Source organism: Rhineura floridana, chromosome 19 (assembly GCF_030035675.1).
Source record: "Rhineura floridana isolate rRhiFlo1 chromosome 19, rRhiFlo1.hap2, whole genome shotgun sequence".
Classification (NCBI taxonomy): Eukaryota; Metazoa; Chordata; class Lepidosauria; order Squamata; family Rhineuridae; genus Rhineura; species Rhineura floridana.
In genome coordinates, this window is record NC_084498.1 from 21,403,644 (window position 1) to 21,423,245 (window position 19,602).

The 19,602-nt window shown below is 47.1% G+C and overlaps 1 protein-coding gene across 3 annotated transcripts in view; it reads left to right on the top strand.

Moving 5' to 3' along the window:
• Positions 1-8,787: 8,787 nt before the first annotated feature.
• Positions 8,788-19,602, top strand: part of KSR2 (kinase suppressor of ras 2) — a 205,767-nt gene continuing 194,952 nt past the window's right edge. For 2 of the 3 annotated variants that reach the window (XM_061602873.1, XM_061602874.1), the window contains exon 1: positions 14,826-14,883. Coding sequence is in view for 1 of the 3 variants with exons in the window: in XM_061602875.1 (XP_061458859.1) it covers positions 8,813-9,004 (192 nt within the window). In the remaining 2 variants the exon portion in view is untranslated. Of the gene's footprint in view, positions 9,005-14,825; positions 14,884-19,602 lie in introns of those variants that run through there. The other variant, XM_061602875.1, reaches the window with a different exon arrangement.

A 19,602-nucleotide genomic window follows, 5' to 3' on the forward strand; every position in this document is an offset into this window, starting at 1 on the left:
TGTGAAGATTATGAAAGTGTATTAATATTAAGTTATTTTTATTCATAGTTTAAAATATATTAATATATTTTTAATTTTGTACACGAAGTGCGCCAGAAATTTTTTATATATTTTACAGTGCACCGCGAACCAAAAAAGTTTGAGAACCACTGATCTAGAGATAGGAGAAGCCATATATATATATACAGAGTGTCCATATTGTATATACATAGGCAGAGCATCTATCTGCAGTGTCTACCTATCTATTGAGAGAGAGCATGTTATATATACATAGAGAAAGAGAGCATATATCTAGATATATATAGAGAGAGGGGGGAGTCCATATTATATGTACACAGAGAAAGAGAGAGTGCATCTACCTATCTATCTGGAGAGAGAGGGGGGGGGCAGAGAGAGGGAGCATACATGCCACAAATGCTATTAAAAGCATCTGCTTTGTTGTGGTTATTTGATAATTTAATGTTAAATTTATCTTTAAGGTCTGGGCTTTGGAACAAGGCTTTAAGTTTTGCCCTTTTATTATTCAAGATTAATTAACACATGCGCGCGCACACACACACATACCAATTTTTTGTGAATAGTGTTTTGTTGTGTTTTCTAGTAAATGTAACAACAAACAAAACAACAATCAAAGTACAATAAACATGTCACTCTATATAAAACAGAAAAAGAGTTCATTCAGCAACAGAAGCTTTATATATAAAATAGAAAGAAAGCAGAATAATAGAATTAAAAAGCAGGGTATACATCCCATCAAAAGGAAGTTAATGATGAGGGTGGTCTCACTTCTGCCCCATCTTTGATAACATAACATAAAAAGGGATACCAAATTTAACTCAAGACCAATGATTTTTTAAAAAAAAAATATAGGCACGTTACTTTTATTTAAGAACTTAAGGGCACTTTCAGATTACCTGTTAATGCTATTTTTCATCCTATTTTACCTATTTTCATCCTATTCATCCTTTTTTAAAAAAAATGTAGCTACCACTAATGCTGTTAAAATCATCTGTTCTGTTTTGGTGTGTGTGACAATTTAATGGTAAATATATTTCTAAGATCTGGCCTTTGGAATAATTCTTTAATTCCCCCTCCCTATTACTCAAGATTAATAAAACACACACTCTCACACTAGGAACATTACTTTTATTTAAGAATATAAGGTTACTTCCAGATATGTTTATCCTATTTTTCATCATATTTTACCTTTCATCCTTTTTTAAAAAAAGGATAGCTATTACAAATGCTTTAAAATCATCTGCCTTGTTCTGTTTTTGTGCAACAATTTTATAGTAAATATATCTCTAGGATCTGCCTTTGGAATAATGCTTTAATTCCCACCCCTCCTTCCCTATTATTCAAGATGAATAAAACACACAGCAATGATTTTTTTTAAAAAAAATAGAACATTACTTTTATTTAAGAACACAAGGAGAGAGGAGACATCTTTGTCTTTGCTCTCTCTCCTGAGCCGTGAGGGCAATACCCACATCTGGGTGTTGCGCTTCCAACTTAGTTAGTTAGAACTAGGTATGCATTTCCTATCTACTATGTATCTCTATAAATAAAGTAGCTTTTCTTATTTTACTAAGTCTTAAGTCTCAGTGATCTAAATGCAGGGTAAAAGCCTGCTACTTAGGAACACACTGGCACACACGCATCTCAGACCACTGATGACCTCTGCATATATATATACAAATTTCCATAACAAGAATGACCTCAACACAACAGCATTCTCCCCACAAGTGGATGATGAGCACCACCAGCTCTGCTCCACTCATGTGCCTGCTGTTTTCTGAACCACATAATCAGAAAGTTCTTGTTATTCTCCACAAGCGCATGCATTTACAAATCACAGAATTTTTGAGTTCAGATCAGCAGGGGGGAAAAACCATACCAAACCAGCCACCCCTTTAGAACTTTCCATGAGCATAGCTCAACAACCTCACCCTCCTACGCTAAGATGGTTTCCTTCTAACTAAAGTTTCTCTGTTGATGAGAAATTTGCCACTAGGGAACATGACATTCTGATAGCTATCTTAAGTGTACTAGGTGGCTGCAGGCTACTCAGCCCTGTGGTAGATAAGAGATATGTCATGGGGAAGGCAAGAGAATCAACTTTCCTGGTTGCAAGTCCCACCATATTGTATTTTGCCTGTTACCTAATTCAAAGCCTTCATTTATATGCAGTGATACCATCAGGGCAGGACTCGAACAGAGATCTAAGGCCCCTAAGTAGAAGGAACAGCTGGAGCCCCAGTTGAGGCTGGTCCACTAGGGCGGATGCAGGTCTGCCCCACCACCCTCACTCTGCCCTCAGCCAGCCCCCACCTGCCTGCCTTTGTACTTGCATCCAGAGAGGTGGCACTAGCTGTCAGTTTCCTCCTCCTTGGGCGGTGTACACACACCATTAGGGTTGCCAGGTTCATGGCCTGAGACTGATCCTGTATCTTTAGGAGAAGAGAAAGTCAGCCAAGTGCAGGTGTTCTTGCAACACTGTAATGAGAAAAACCACAAGGTGGAATTCTCCCTTCCCCTACACACCTTTTAAAGATACAGAAGACCTCTTGGTTGCCAGGCCCGGCCTCCAAGAGGTCTTCTGTATCTTTAACAGTTGTGCAGGGGGAAGGGATAATTCCACCTTGTGGTTTTTCTCATTACAGTGTTGCAAGAACACCTGCACTTGGCTGACTTTCTCTTCTGCTAAAGATATAGGATCAGTCTCAGGCCATGAACCTGGCAACCCTGCACACCATGCATGTAACGCACATTTAAAGCACATGACTTCCGCCAAAGAATCCAGGGAACTGTAGTTTACCCCTCACAGAATTACAATTCCCAGCAACCTTAACAAACGACAGTTCCCAGGATTTTTGGGGAGGAGTTGCTTTAAATGTATGGTGTGCATGCAGCTCATGATTGAGAAGAGTTGATTTAAAATTTTTGCAGAGGTGTGTAAAACAGAGAGGGGGATTTCAGCAGGCCTCTGCTGTGGATAACTCCTGCTATGATTTCTGACAATTGCATTTAGAATAGACAAGTGTTTCAATTTGTTTATTTATAACACACACACACACCCCAAATCTAAAAGATTGTTCCATTGAACACCTTCTAGCACATTTAGAATACTTCCCCCAAAGAATCCTGGGAACTATCATTTACCCATCACAGAACCACAACTCCCAGCACCCTTAACAAACAACAGTTCGTGTGCTTTACATGTGCAGTGTGTAAGCAGTGTTGCCATTGTGCAACTCAGCAGGAAGAAGCATGGAAACAAAACTTGCACTAGTTGGCCCTGTCTGTCATTGGCTCTGGTGCTACCTGACACTGGTACTGGCTCTGCCTACGGTTGGCCTCTTCCACCTTCCGCCCTACCGGTCACAATAGCCACCACTAATGAGTTGAATCACACTAGGACTGGTTCTCCATCTTTTTAAGTCAGTGAAGCAATTCACATTATAATCTAAAGAGCGACCCCAGATAAGACCACTATTATCCAAAGTTTAAAATTAAAATTAAAGCTTATATGATTTAATTTAGTGGCTGGTGGCGGCGGCAGAGTTCATACCTGTGGTTTAGAAAGCGGTTTGGCTTAGAATTCTGTCTGCTGCTGTGTCTTTAACGGAAACTTGCTAAGGAAATGCTTGACTCAGCAAGTGATAAGGTTTATATCTGTGCAGGGAAGTTCCACCTACTGATTTTTGCAGATAAAAAATGCTCTTAAAAGTACAGAAACCAAGCCGGCTGTTGCTGTTGCTCTCCCCAGTCTACATTTCACTTTTTTTTCCCTGGCAGTATTTATGCAGCTTTGTCAAACGCATTTACTCACAATTCATTCCCACTGAGTTCAATGGGGTTAAGTTTCCTAGAAAACAAATGCATTGCATCTGGACAGGTTGACTCCATAGTGCTCAGCCGTACCTCCCAGTTTTTCAGTGGGACTTAACTCCTGGATACCTGCACACAGGGTGCAATCCTATGAACATGACACAACTCAGTCCTGTGCAGAGTTAGGCATGCCTAAGCCCATTGGAATCCACAGGGATAGGCACCATCTGCAGTACACATTTTAAAGCAGGATCATACCATTTTAAACAGCCATGCCTTCTCCCAAAGAAACCTGGAAATGTAGTTTGTGAAGTGCGCTGAGAGTTACTAGGAGATTCCTATCCCTCTCACTGAGCTACAATTCTCAGAGTAGTCAGTCAATCCCTCTTCCCAGGGAACTGTAAGAATTGTAGTAGGGAAATGCAAAAGTGGAAGAAACCATCGCTCAGTGGCAGAGCATCTGCCTTGCATGCAGAAGGTCCCAGGTTCAATCCCTGGCATCTCCATGTAGGCCTGGGAAAGACTCTCTGCCTGTAACCCCGAAGAGCCGCTGCCAGTCGGTGTAGACAATACTAATGGATCCATTGTCTGCAGTAGTGCAGTGGCAAATTCAGAAGTGCAGAGTCCCTTCATGATCATCACAGCCATGCCCCTCCCTCTTGTTTTGCTGCTGGGTTGAGAATGAAATCTTTGTTAATGCCTTCTCCCACAACAACAGACGTCCCTAGGAGCCAATAAGCATGAAAGAGGAGTGTTAGCTACTGAAAAGAGTCTTCTCAGTGGCCAACTCACCTCCTTTCACATTGATTGGCTCAAGGCTCTGATTGGACAAGGAAGCGTGTTAGGAGACCCTTCTCAGTGGCTAACACCCTCCCCTTTCATGCTGATTGGCTCATTGGATTCTGGAGACATCGGAACCTTGCTGGGAACCTGCTTCCCAAAAAGTAAGGGGTCTAAGATCCCAAGAACCAGGACGACTACACCCCTGATTGTCTGACTCGGTATTCCTATGTTCTTCTCCAGGATGAGATGCATCATTGGGGAAAGACCATAGCTCAGTGGGAGAGCATCTGCTTTGCATGCAAAGGGCTGAAGGTTCAATCCCCGGCATCTCCAGGTAGGGCTGGGAGAGACTTCCTCTCTGGAATTATGAAGAGCTGTTGGCAGCCTAGAGCCTATACACAATACCAGCTTAAAACACAGCTGATGGTAGAGACACACTTGCAGATGTGCTGGCTTCAGTGCATCTCCAGCTCTGTTTTCTGAGGTCGGACACACAACGCTAGGCAAATCCTCCATATTTTACCTGTTTTCATCCTTTTAAAAAAGGATAGCTATTACAAATGCTTTAAAATCATCTGCCTTGTTCTGTTTTTGTGCAACAATTTAATAGTAAATATATCTGCTCATGGTCTGCTTGGAGACATCTGATTGGTCACTGTAGGAAACAGGAAGGTGGACAAGATGCATTTTTGGTTTGATCTTCTTCTTATGTCCTATTCATTCAGAGTGGCCTGCACCCAAGTTTGGCATACACTTCTTTTCAAAAACACGCTTCCTTTCAGAAGCTTTTGTCATACTGTTGGCAACCTTTGAACGAGTCATTGAAGGGCGTTTACTCTGCAACTGTTAGCAGGCCATGAATGCATTTATTCAGATAGTACCATCCATACATGTGGAGTTTTGCCAAGGAGGTTCCTCTGCCGCTCCCCCTCCCCTGACTTTGCAGCCTCATATTTGACACAGGAGAGACAACAAAGGAAGAAAAGCAGAGTCAAGGGCAGGGATGGCCAAATCTATCTGTTTCAATTTGCCAATCTAAAGTTCCGTTCTTCACATTTCCACATCAGGCTGTGATTTATTTATTTTTATTTTTTTACAAAAAGTCCTCATGAAAATTCATCAGCGTTTTATTGCAAATTTCTCCTGAAGTACATGTTCAGTTGCTATTTTGCCTAATATGCCCAGTTTTGCAAAGCAATTTCCCCCAATCTAACAGAGTTTTGTGTTTCATTTTTTGCAAATATATGCCTTCTGATGCACACTTTAGTGTATGATTTTTGTACTCACTACTTGGTTGCTGAGCTGCACTGTAAAATGTGGGGAATGCAAATTTTGAAGGGTAGTTACATTTCGCTTCACGTATTAAGAACATAAAAACATAAGAAGAGCCCTACTGGATCAGGCCAATGGCCCATTACTCCAGCATCCTGCTCTCACAGCAGCCAACCAGTTGCCCATGGGAAGCCCACAAGCAGGACCAGAGTGCAAAGAGCACTGTCCCCTCCTGCGGTTTCCAGCAGCTGGTATTTGGAAGCATACGTGCTCCGACTATGGTGGCAGAACACAGCCATCATAGCTAGTAGCCATTAATAGCCTTATCCTCCATGAATTTGCTTAATCCACTTTTAAAACCGTCCACGTTGGTGGTCATCACTGCCTTTTGTGGGAGCGAATTCCATAGTTTCTGCACTACTTGAAGAAGCCCTTTCGTTCATCTGTCCTGAATCTTCCAACGTTCAGCTTTGCTGGATGTCCACGAGTTCCAGTATCGCGAGAGAGGGAGAAAAACGTTTCTCTGTCCACTTTCTTCACGCCACGCATAATTTTGTACACTTCTGTCATTTCACCTCTGGCTTGTCGCAGAGTGGAGAAATTGGGAATGGAGAGACTGAGCGAGCCTTTAGGTGCGTTTGAATCTTTGCTAAAGATTACACCTTCCCTACAAATTAGTCAGAGACTTTAAGCTTTAAAATAAGAAATAACTGCTTTATTCTGGAAGTACATACTTGATAGGAAAGAGTTCTACATCTAGCTAACTAGCTAAGTTGGAGATGCAAACACTAAGCCTGGTGTTTGCCCTCATGCTTGGAGGAGAGGGAGAGACAAAGAGAAGGTATCTGCTCTCCCTCTCAAGAGGAAGAAGAAGGAAGGAGGAGATGTGGTCCACATCCTGTGCATATCAGTCTAGCAGGGAGGGAGAGACAGCAGGAGATCAAAGGACAGGTATTAGCCTAGCAATCAGGAGGTCTCCTCTCTAGCTACACTTTTTAACCCCATGCAGCTTCAACCCACAAGTTGGAGTTGAACCACATATTCTAACATGGCTTGCCTTTTCTCTAAACCGAAAAGCCCCAAATGCTGCAACCTTTCCTCTCAGGAAAAACGCAAATCAGGCAGCTTTGCCTTTCCATGTAAACTGCATCAAATTTGCCCCACCCCTAATCCTGGAGAATCCTTGTTCACACAGACAGCTGATCGTGATGTTTAGCTCCATCACGCTTCATGGGATGTCACAGAGAAGGTGGAGCAGCTTTGCCCTCTGTTGCTCTTGAGGGCAGAATTACAAGGAATGGGTGGAGATTGCAAGGAAGCAGATTCTGGCTGTCTGCTTGGGGGAAAAAAAACTTCCTAAGGGTAAGAGCTGATTCACAGATTGCCTCAGGAGACAGCTCTTCTTTGGAGGCATTTAACCAGAGGCTGGACTTGTCAGAGAGGCAGTAGTTGTCTCCTGCACTGAGCAGGGAGGGGGTGGACCAGATGATCTCTGAGATGTCTTCCAACTTTATGCTTCTCTGTGCTGAAAAACTTTCTGCAGATCAAACATCTGCTAAAAGCATAGAGGTGGATTTGGTTTCCCAGCCACCCCTAGCCTATCTCCAAAGCAGTGCTGGAATTATCCAGGAAAGGAGCCTAGCTCAGTGGCAGAGTTTTTGCCTTCCACACAGAAGGTCCCACGTTCAATGCCCTGCATCTCCAGGTACTTCTGCCTGAAACCAAGGACAAGCGACACTGCCAATAAATCAGTTTCTCCTGCAGAAGGTCCCACCTTCGATCCCTGGGATCTCCAGGTAGGGCCGGCAAAGTCTCCGTTTCTGAAATCTCGAAGAGTCGCTGCCAGTCAGTGTAGACATTACTGAGGTAGATGGGCCAATGGTCTGACGCGGTACAAACGCAGCTTCCTGGGTTCTTAAACAGAGATCGGGCAATGGTCTGACGCCATATAAGGAAGCTTTTTGTGTCCTTATGGATGGAACCGCCTTTGATGAAACCCAGAACCCCCTCTGAACCCGCCCCCCCCAAACGGAGATAGCCTAAAAGCAATCATGAAGGTGGCCAGGCCCGCCTTTCGCGCCAGGAACTGAAACGCTCCTCTGAACCCCCCTCGGTGTGTGGTGGAACGGGCGATAAAAGGGCCCTCTGCACATGTTCAGAGAACGCCTCCCATCCCTCGAAGACTCCAGCAACGCCGCTACCGCACCGGTGTCGGAGAACGAGTATCGGGGAGGGGGTTCACTCACCTCCGCCCCCTCCTGACTTAAATTCTACCGGCCTGGGGGTGGAGGCGAACCATTCTCCCCCTTCGGGCGACGCGTGCGCGACAACCCCTCCCCGCGTCGCTGGTGCCTCGGCGCGGCGGCGTTGATTGACAAGGCAGGACGTGTGCGCTTCGCTGCGAGAGCCGGGCGGAGCGGAGACTGCGGGCCGGCCGGCGGGGGGAGAGCGGAGGGCCCCGGTCCCGCTGCTCGGGAGCGCTCGGCGGAGCAGCGTGCCAGCGCGCCCTCTCCCCACCCGGCGGAGCGCCAAAGGCGCCGTTGGAGACGCCGTGTGAACGCCTCGCCGGGCTTCCCCGTGGCTTGCGCGCGCCCCGCCCCGACCCCTCCCCAGGAGGAGGCGCCGCTCGGAGCAAGTGGTCGTCCAGTCTCGCAAGGAAGCGGCTTGACAGCCAGCCGGCCGACCGATCGAAGGCGGGGGGGGGAGCAATCCAGCTGAGAGGAGGAGGAGGGGGCTCCGGGGAGGTCTGGCGCGGTGGGGGCGGCGAGGGGGGGGCGGCCGCGGGGCCGCCGCCGCCGCCGCTGTTGCTGCTGCTGCCTGGGGGGAGCGGGCCGGCGGCGGCGGCCGCGGCGGCGGCATCCCCCTGATCCGGGAGGAGGAAGAGGAGGAAGGCGGGGAAGGAGAAGAGGCGGCCGAGGAGCGAGCGATGGATGAGGCCGCCGGACCGGCGAACGAGCCGCCGCCGCTTCTGCCGCCGCCGCTGAGCCTGCAGAAAGCGCTGCAGCAGTGCGAGCTGGTCCAAAACATGATCGACATCAGCATCTCCAACCTGGAGGGGCTGCGCACCAAATGCGCCACGTCCAACGACCTCACGCAGAAGGAGATCCGCACCTTGGAGGTAGGGAGGCAGGCGAGCGGGCGGAGCGGGAGGAGAGCCGCTCGTGGACTGACACCGGGTAGGGGAGGGGTCTTTCGCTCGGGAGGAAAGGGGGCAGCCCTCCCAGAGCCCTGGACGGCGGCGTAAGGCAACGGAGGGGGGCGCTGGCCCTATATGTGAGAGTGGATGTGTGTGTGAGAGAGAGTGAGAGAGAGAGATCCACAGAGGCTGCGCATCCAGCAGGTGCCTAGAGGTGTCGCTCGCTTTCTTGCTGGGTTTTTTTTTGGGGGGGGGAGAAGGAGATGTCCCCCTTCCCAGCCCGCAATAAGGCAATTTTCTTCCTTGGATGCTCCTGGCTCGCCCACCTCCTCTTCTCTCGCTCTCTCTCTTCCCCCCCTCCCCCAACCACCAGAAAGAGGACTAGGAGGCTGAACGTGGGAAGCCTCCCGTCGTGGTGATTCCTGGGGTTAGGCCGCCTTTGCAGGGAGAGTTAAAAATAAACTCCTCTCTGTGGACTCTTGGGAGGGGGGGGAGAGAAAGGGTCTCTGGGGGGGAGGGAAAAGGTGGTGGGGAATGAGGGGGAGGAGGGGAGGTCTCCTGGAGGAGCTAATTGGATGGGGGGGGATATGTTTTCCGGCAGTAATGACAGCCCTGGAAGGGGGGGGGAGGTGGAAGCACGCCTTGGTGGGAGGGTGGTTTTGTTTTTGGCCACGGGTGACGGAAAGAGAACCAGGTACACGTGTTTGGCGCACAGGCGTTCTGCACGTTGAGCTACGAACACCAGGAGAGCCTGACTGCTGGACCAGGCCACAGGCCTCTCTAGTGCGGCATCCTGATGTCACAGTGGTCAAGTAGATGCCTGGGAGGACAGATGGATACGGGACAAGTGGACCCTTAGGGGAGGGGTGGTGGCCCCCCCGGGGAGCACCCGTTTGGCATGCAGAAGGTCCCAGGTTTGGTCTCCGGTGAGAAGAATCAGCTAGCAGGTGATAGGGAACGAATGGATGGGTTGGAGGGCTGCCTCCCGCATTCCGTTTTTCCACCAGACACCCGAGATCCTGGTGAGCTGCTGCCAGTCAGAGCAGACGATACTGGCCTCAGTGGAGAAACAGTCTGCCCTAGTAATAAGGCGGCTTTCTGTTGCGTAGAGGGTCCGTCGCTAAATATGGGCAGAGCAGAAGGCCCCAGGTTCAGTGCATAGCATTGCCAGTGAAAAAGAATAAGAACGTAAGGGGAGCTTGCTGGATCAGGCCAGTGGCCCATCTAGTCCGGCATCCTGTTCTCACAGTGGCTGAGCAGATGAACACAGCCATCGTGGCTAGTAGCCTGTTGATAGCCTCTCTAAGCCTCTTTTAAAGCCATCCAAGTTGCAAAAGGCCTGAATCTCTTTCTCTCTTCACCCTTTCTTTTCTTCCTTGCAAAGCTGCCTCACGTTGTGTCACTCTGTTTGGAGGGGCTTGCACAACCTTCCCCAGAAACTCACCTGGTGGCAACTCCACCTACCCCTAATTTGGACAGTCAGAGCACTGCAGTTTCTTCCCGCTTGGTGCTGACTCCCCAGTTGTTCTGGTGTGGGATTTTGGGGGGGGGGGGTTGGCGGGTCCAGGAGAGCAACTGTGCAAGAGGTTTTGGGAGTTGAGCCCCCACTTCCCGAGTGGGCTCGTCCCCTCCATGACAGCCGATGCCCACCTGCTGTGGCTCTCCCTCTGGGCACTGTTTCTGTGCTCAAAGAGGGCTGGTGAAGAAGAGGATGTGGCAGCAAGGCAGAGAGGCAGCATTAGGCCCCACAGGCTCCGGGGGTCAAGAGTGGGCCTTCTGGCAAAGGTTGAACCTTGGAAGATCCCTTCCCCTCTAGACTGCTCAGTAGTGTAGTGGCAAATTCAGAAGGGCAGGGTCCTTTCATTATTTTATTTATTTATTGTTAGATTTATATTCAGCCCTTCCTCCCAGTAGGAGCCTTCATTACAGTCATAGCCGCACCCCCTCATAGCCGCTACAACAGACGTCCCTAGGAGCCAATCAGCATGGAAGGAAAGGTTGTGCATTAGCTTCTGAGAAGAGTCTTCTCAGTGGCTGGCTCACCTCCTTTCACTCTGATTGGCTCCAATCAGCAGAAAAGGATGAGGACTCTTCCTAGTGGCTAACACGCTCCCTTTTCACTCTAATTGGCTCATATTTAGGGACCTTCCTAGGATCCTGCTCCCAAAAAAGTAATGGTTCTACGACCCTCTGCATCACGCCCCTGCGGCTGATCCCTAATAGCTGCCCTGCTTCCCCTGTTTGACCTGTTCCTGCAAGCCACTCCTGTGGTTGCCAGGCTCTGCGTCTGGAAGAGCTGCCAGAAGGGGACATTTTATCAGTCATGGCAAAGGTCGGGAATTCTAGGCCCAGAGACCTAATGCTGCCCTCCAGACTCTCTGTCTGGCTCTTGGAACTCTCCCCAGACCACACCATTTACTGGCCCTGCTGTGCCTCCCCAAGTGTTTTTGTTTTGCCTGGCTGGGCTGTGCCCTTGAACTCTGATCCTGGCTCCTGCTTGCCTGGATGGGGGACAGAGAGGGTGGCGTGTGTCAAAAGGAGCCTGCCGTTCAAAGATGCAATTTGCATTCATTGCTTCACTCACTTGTGCCCCTGCCCCTGCCCACCGCTGGCATGCGGCCCTTGGAAGGTTGCCCAGAGCAGAATGTGGCCCTCAGGCTGAAAAAGTTTCCCCATTCCTGAGCTACGGCTGCTGTGGCTTTGAGCTGGCGAAACGTTCTCCTAGCAAAGTTCCGTCCTTCTGGGACATTCGTAAAGGGACAAAGGTAAGCATGTGGCTGAGCTTGTAGGCACCAAGTAAAACACGTAGAGGAAATGTGCATCCCCTGACTGTGCATCCAGTTGTGGGGTCTCCTCCACTCAGTGTGCAGTTAGTGGCCTGCGGTCCCCCTTGCACTCTACAGGTTTGTTGTAGCAGTGTTCATTAAGTACTGGCTGCTGCATGAAGTATAAAACATCTCTTGAGGTCTGGTTTTGGTCATGACTTTGATAGTTTTTTTTCTTAGGGTCATGATAGATTAATGGCACCTCCAGGTTCAGGCACAGTCTATCTCTAAGTACCGGATGCAGTAACAAACAATAGGGGAAGGTTACTGTGCGTGGTTGGCCACCATGGAAAGCAAGATGCTGGCTTAGATGGAGTCTTGGTTTCATGTAGCAGGGTTCCTATGGTTATGTGACAGCCAACATCCTCCTCCTGACACAATGTAACTCCTGATGTCACTGGCTTAGGGCAGTCAACCCTTGGTGGAGATGCTGGTTGATCAGCCCAAGAAGCAGATCTGTGGCTTTAATGAATATTTACACCATATATACTTGTTACAACTCATTGTTCTTCCATCATGGAACTGAAAAACAGATACATAAAGTTCCTGGGCATTTTCCAGGCACTGATCAGACCTAGATTTGTTAAGGTTCAGCAAAGTTGCTCTATCATGCGCCTTACTTCAGATCCGGGCTTTGTCTGTGGGTCCACTGCTCAGTGGTAGAGCATATGCTTTGCAGGTTTGATCCCTGGCATCTCCAGGTAAAAAGGATCACGGGCTTTGGGACTGGAAAAACCCTTTTGCCAGAGGCCTGTTTCACACCTGGCATTTGCTATCATGTAATAAATCCCAGGTTTGCAGAGAACTGCAGGAAGCTCTGTCTTCCTAACCAACGTTTCTGCCTCATGCATGAGCTCGCAAACACATCTTTGCTGCATTCACATATTACATTTCCACAGGTACACTTAAAATGTCTTTGCCTGGAAAACTGAAGGCCCTTTGGTCTTCCTAACTACATATGTGAAGGCCTGGGAAACACCAGAAAAATGAGGGGGGGGACTGTCCCCCCCATTTTTTTTCTGGCCCTCCCCAGGCCTTCACATCTCTATTCCTAACCAGCTTTTCCATCAGACGCACAAGTTTGCAACCACTTCTTTGTTGCTTTCACACAATACATTTTCACTTGTACCATTAAAACATCTTTGGTGCATGGCTGAAAAATGTAATATGTGAAGCACCCTTACACCTGGGAAAAGTGCTAGTGGCTAAGATTAAGGCTGTGTGGGCCATTCAGTCTGGAAAACACAAGGCAGCTTAGATTGGAAGTTTCTTGCTGAAGGTTGACCCATGTAGTGTCCTACTGGGGCATGTGCAGATATGCCCCCATGAGAACTTCGTTGATCCAGAGTTGAAAGTTTTGGATCAACGTGAATGATCATTGCAAAGGGTTCTTCTGGTGTCGTGATCCTTGGGAAGGCATTTTCTTGGAAACATGAGTTTCACATAGAGGGGAATCACAGAGATATATACTGGTGAAGATGACCTTTGGGGAAGGATTGTAGCTCAGTGACAGAGTACCTGCTTGACATGCAGAAGGTCCCAAGTTTGATCCTCAGCTTTTTCAGTGAAAGGAATCAGGTAGCAGAGGATAGGAGAAAGAATCTGTATCACATGCTACATTTTTAAAGTCATACACCAAAGATCCTGAGATCCTGGTGAACCATTTCCAGACATTACTGGCCTAGATGGAGAAATATTCTGACCTGGTATAAGGCAGCTTCCTGTTTTGTAGAAGGTCCATAGCTAAAAATGGGTAGGTCTCAGGTTCAATCCATAGCATCTGCAGTCAAAAGGATAAGAACTTAAGAGCTTGGCTACTGGACCAGGCGAAATGCCCCTCTAATCCAGCATCTTGTTCCCACAATGGCCAACCACATGTCCCAATACGCAGAGGTGTAGTCACCCTGGGTCCTGGGGGGGCCTTAGACCCCTTACTTTTCAGGGACCCAGGTTTCAACAGGGTCCCAATGTCTTCAGCGGCCTATGGGCCAATCAGCATAAAAGGGGAGTGTGTTAGACACTGAGAAGTGTCCCAATGACAGCAAGCAAGCCTTTATTAGTCCCTACTTGAAACAGCCAAGCCAAGTTGTGGAGAGGGAGAACTCTGTAACTGTAGAAGGAGAGACAGTGAATCCTGATGATAGCATCCCATCTACATCATCAAGCAGTTTGGTAGCAGCAGGAGATAAATGCACAGGCACTGAATTCAGTCATTCAAGCGATATCTCTGACAGTGAGAAAGGACAGTCAATGGTGACAGCAATTGGGAAGTAGAACGCAGTATTCAAGTCCGGCCAGAGCATTCTGCAATCTTAGAAGGTTGTATAATTTTAGAAGGAGGCATGGCTGTGACTACCATGAAGGGATCCTGCACTTCTGAATTTGCCATTGCATGACTGCCAATGGGAAGTCCGCAAGTGGGACCTGAGTGCAACAGCATCCCTTCTCACTTGTGATTCTCAGCAACTGGCATTCAGAGGTATACTGCCCCCAACATTGAAAGGATAACATAGCCATTGTGGCTAGTAGCCACAGATAAAAACATAAGAAGAGCCTGGTTGCTGGATCAGGCCACCAGTCCATCTAGTCTAGCACCTTGTCTTTACAGTGGCCAGCCTGAAGCCTCTGGGAAGGTTGTAAGCAGGATCAAGTAACAGGTGATGGGAGATGCCTTTTCTGACTAAAACCCTGGAGAGCCGCTCCCAGTCGGAGCAGGCGATCCTGGCCTTGATGCATAAATAGTCTAACAGCAGAAGGTGGCAAGCATTCAAAAACAAAATAAAAGGAAAAGGGGGGGGGGAATGCATTGGCCTCATTGGTTACAGTTTCTTCCTCTCTTGTGAATCTCACAAAATATTGATGATCCCTTTCCTATTCTTTTGCTTCAGCTGTATGTAATTCCCTGTTACACTGCATTCAGGCACCTGGGTTTGTGTTTATATATATATATATATGAGCACGCTCAGTGAATTCTTCTTCGTGGTCATTGTTATTTTGAGCAGATTTGCTAGAGAAGAATATTTTAGACCAGTTCATGTGAGTAAAAACATTTTTTTCACAGATTAATCATGTATATATTGTTTTATGCTGTATGAAATTCTTGTACGTTAATGGTGTGTGCTCTTTTGATTTTGTTTACAGCCCCTGACAAAGGCCAAACTACTGAGCGGCCGAAACGCATTGGGCTTTTGTTATAATAAATAGTTTTTCAAGCATTTTGGAGTTCCCCACCCTTTTTGTTTTGTTTTCCTCCTCACATAAATAGTCCGACCTGGTAGAAGACAAGGATTTATGTTCGTTTACAGATAAAGAAATATAAAGAAAAAAGTTAGCAGTGTTGCTTCCATAGAAAGGTCCAGTGGGTTGTTAAATTGCACACCGCACTATGTGTAATTTATGAGAGAGGTTGCATTGTTACATCCAATGAGTATGCAACCTGCATGCACAAACAGTTGAGGTGTACACTCGCACAGAGATTCACGTGTAGTGTCCAGGGAGTGTATAATCTGTTTACACAATGGTTGGGCTGTGCAAATGAACAAGCCCACGCTCTTTTGCACAAAAACACATACGTATAGAGACTGCTTGCACCCGTGTTCACTGTAACCTGTGAACAAGCTTATTGTCACATGGGGATAAGGAACCTGTGGCCCTCCAGATGCCAGCTCCCATCGGCCCCAGCCTGCATGTCCAATGGTCAGGAATGGTGGGAATTCCAGTTCAGCAATGAGGGCAAGAGCCATAGCTCGGTGGTAGAGTGTCTCCTTTGCATGCAGAAGGTCCCAAGTTCAAACCCCAGCATCTCCAGCTGCCACAACTCAGTATAGAGAGAAAACTGAACTGGATGGACCAATGGTCTGATTGGGTGTAAGACAGCATCTCATATTCCTTTATTCAAGGGCAAGTGCTGTAGCTCAGTGGCAGAGCAACTGCTTTGCCTGCTAGAAGATTCCAGGTTCATTCCCTAGCCGGGCATCTCAAGGTAGGGCTGGGAGCAGAGCTTGGAAAAGTTACTTTTTTGAACTACAACTTCCATCAGCCCCAGCCAGTATGGCCACTGGATTGGGCTGATGGGAGTTGTAGTTCAAAAAAAGTAACTTTTCCAAGCTCTGGCTGGGAGTGACTCCTGCCTGAAACCTCAGAGAGCTGCTGCGATTCAGCATAACCACTACTGAGCAAGGCGGGCCAGTGGCTCGACTAGGACCACATTCGCACCAGACATTTATTCCACCGTTAATCCACTTTAAACAGTCATGGCTTTCCCCCCAAAGAATTCTGGCAAGGGTAGTTTGTGAAGGGTGCTGAGAGTGGTTAGGAAGGGTTCAGAGGGCTGCAATTGCCAGAGTGTCAGTCTGTCTTCCCAGGGAACTCTAGGAATTGTAGTCCTGTGAAGGAGAAGAGGGGTTTCCTAACAGCTCTCAGCACCCTTTACAAACTACACTTCCCAGGATTCTTTAGCGGAAGCTATGCCTGTTTAAAATGGATTAATAGTGGAATAAATGTCTGGTGTGAATGTGGCCTAGGTATAAACATCAAAACAAAGTCATGAATCAGGAAGGACTAAACTGATGGATAAATATGAATATAGTCAATAAATATCCCAATGACAAGGAAGATTTGCAAACAATACAAGGCTAGATTACAATAAATGAGTACAGAGTCCACAAACTGTATACCCAATGGAAATTCCTATATTATAATAAAGTAAATGCTTCTTAAAGTAGATGTTTATTACAATGCAATAAATGTTTCCTTTATTTATTTATTTATTTAATTAAATTTATATACCGCCCCATAGCCGAAGCTCCCTGGGCGGTTCACAACAGTCAATACCAAAATACAATAAAACACATTTTAAAACAAATTCAAACAACAGTAAAAATGGGCTTCCTTAAAAATTTTTAAATTTAAAACGTTTATAACACATATTAAAACACATATTAAAACACATATTAAAACACATATTAAAACACATATTACAATGCCTGGGAGAAGAGGAAGGTTTTAACCTGGTGCCGAAAAGATAGTAATGTTGGCGCCAGGCGTACCTCATCAGGAAGACTATTCCACAATTCAGGGGCCACCACTGAGAAGGCCCTTTTTCTTGTTGCCACCCTCTGAGCTTCCCTTTGAGTAGGCACCCGGAGGAGGGTCTTAGATGTTGAGCGTAGTGTACGGGTAGGTTCATATCGGGAGATGCGTTCCACCAGATATTGTGGTCCCGCGCCGTGTAAGGCTTTATAGGTTAGAACCAGCACCTTGAACCGGGCCCGGAAACATATAGGCAGCCAATGCAAGTGGGTCAGAATCGGTGTTATATGTTCGGACTGCCTGGTCCCCGTTATCAGTCTGACTGCTGCATTTTGCACGAGCTGCAGTTTCCGAACCGTCTTCAAAGGCAGCCCCACATAGAGCGCATTGCAGTAATCTAATTTAGAGGTTACCAGAGCATGGATAACTGAAGTGAGGTTCTCCCTAACCAGATAGGGGTGTAGTTGGGCCACCAAACAAAGTTGGTAAAAGGCACTCCGTGCCACCGAGGCTACCTGAGCCTCAAGTGACAGGGATGGTTCTAAAAGAACTCCCAAACTATGAACCTGCTCCTTTAGGGGGAGTGTAACCCCATCCAGAACAGGTTGAACATCCGCCATCCGGTCGGGAGAACCACCCACTAACAGCATCTCAGTCTTGTCTGGATTGAGACTCAGTTTATTAGCTCTCATCCAGTCCATTGTTGCAGCTAGGCAACGGTTCAGCACATTGACAGCCTCACCTGACAAAGATGAAAAGGAGAAGTAGAGCTGCATGTCATCAGCATACTGAAGGCAACGCACTCCAAAACTCCTGATGACCGCACCCAGCGGCTTCATATAGATGTTAAAAAGCATGGGGGACAGAACTGACCCCTGCAGAACTCCATACTGGAGGACCCAGGGTGCTGAGCAGTGTTCCCCAAGTGCTACCTTCTGGAGACGGCTCGCCAAGTAGGAGCGGAACCACTGCCAAGCAGTACTGCCAACTCCCAAATCAGCGAGTCTCCCCAGAAGGATACCATGGTCGATGGTATCAAAAGCCGCTGAGAGTTCAAGGTGAATCAACAGAGTCACAGTCCCCCTGTCTTTTTCCCGACAAAGGTCATCATACAGGGCGACCAAGGCTGTCTCCGTGCCAAAACCAGGCCTGAAACCCGACTGAAATGAATCCAGATAATCGGTTTCATCCAAGAGTGTCTGGAGCTGGCCGGCAGCCACTCGTTCTAGAACCTTGCCCAAAAATGGGACATTTGCTAAGTGTTTTTAACAGTACAGTAAATATCTATAGCAGTACAATCAATATCAGATACTCCAGATTATGTTTCCGTTTCAGTGCTTTATCAGACGGTTTTAATGTGTTGCATGGTGGTCAAGTTTAACTCTCCCACGAGATTTGCTGTGGCCTTCCCAAAACTCAGGGCCAGAACCTAATATTCTTCCAGGGAATAGTAGTCTATGTCCCTGAGAAAGAACTCATTAATTCTGAGGGGATGTGGCCGAAAACTGCTAAGGCTGGTATTCCTTGTATTTTCACGTGTAAGAGCTAGATCCCGAGAGTTCATTTTGCTCTCTTTTTTAAAAATGAAACTTGAAAATTCAGGGTGGGGCCTGGAAGATCTCTGAATATTCCAGCCCTCTGCTGTTCACCATGGCTACAACTTACATATTGCTTACCAGAGCAGAAGACCTCTAAGTGTTTTACAATGAGCAGTCCAGAAGAGTCATTAAAAATACTGTTAAAAACTAGAAACAAACATTAAAAGCAAGTTATGTTAATAAATAAATAAATAAATAAAATAAACAGCAGCCTTAGAATGACTTACAAAAACAGCACATCAAGTTGATATGTTAGTGTTATGTGCCTGAGGAGGCTCAAAAGGTTTTAGCGGGCAACGAAAACAATACAGTGGAGAGGCGCTGGCTGAATGTCAATGGGCAGGGAGTTCCAAAGTGTAGGTGCTGCAGCCGCACTGAAGGACCGATTTCTTGCAAGGGCGGGACAAACATTTTGGGGCCCTTGATGAAAGTGCCAGTTGCACATTTAGGTGACCTAGAAAGAAACGCCCATTGGCAGATCAGAGGGCTCTTCAGACTGCCTTAAATGACAAGGATGCGATTGTGGGGAAATGCAGACAATTCCCAGTGTTTTAGACAACTGTAAGCTAGTCATTCTCAAGCAGAAAACTATTTAAACTTTGGGGACAAGATGTTTTGAATGTTTTCCCCGTCACAAATATTTAGCAAGGCCAGCCTAAAGTCTAGAGGGTAATAGATGGATTAAGCAGCCTTGACTTTTTGGAAAGGGGAAAAAAGGTTGTGTCATTGGCTTTATCAAGCAACAGCATCTGTTCAGCCTTGCAAAAAGCTGCCCCCTCCTCGCTAGTTGCTGGCCCACAGAAATTGCTGACATAAAGACCTGTGTTCATCTCTCATGTCTTAAAGGGAAAAACAAACACCACTTGACAACTGGCAGTTTATATGACAGCTCAGTGGTTAGTTCTCTGTCTGAAAACTTGAAGGGATGCTGCCTGTCAGTGTAGACCAGGTGTTGAGAAACCTTTGGCCCTCCAGATGTTGCTGAACCAGAACTTCCATCAGCCAATGCTAAAGCAATTTAGACAAAAAAAGAGAGAGGCCCACATGTATGGATGCTTGATAATCTGGTTTCCCCAATAATCTGGCCACAAACAGGACAAGTATGGATCTCAAGGCCACCAACTGA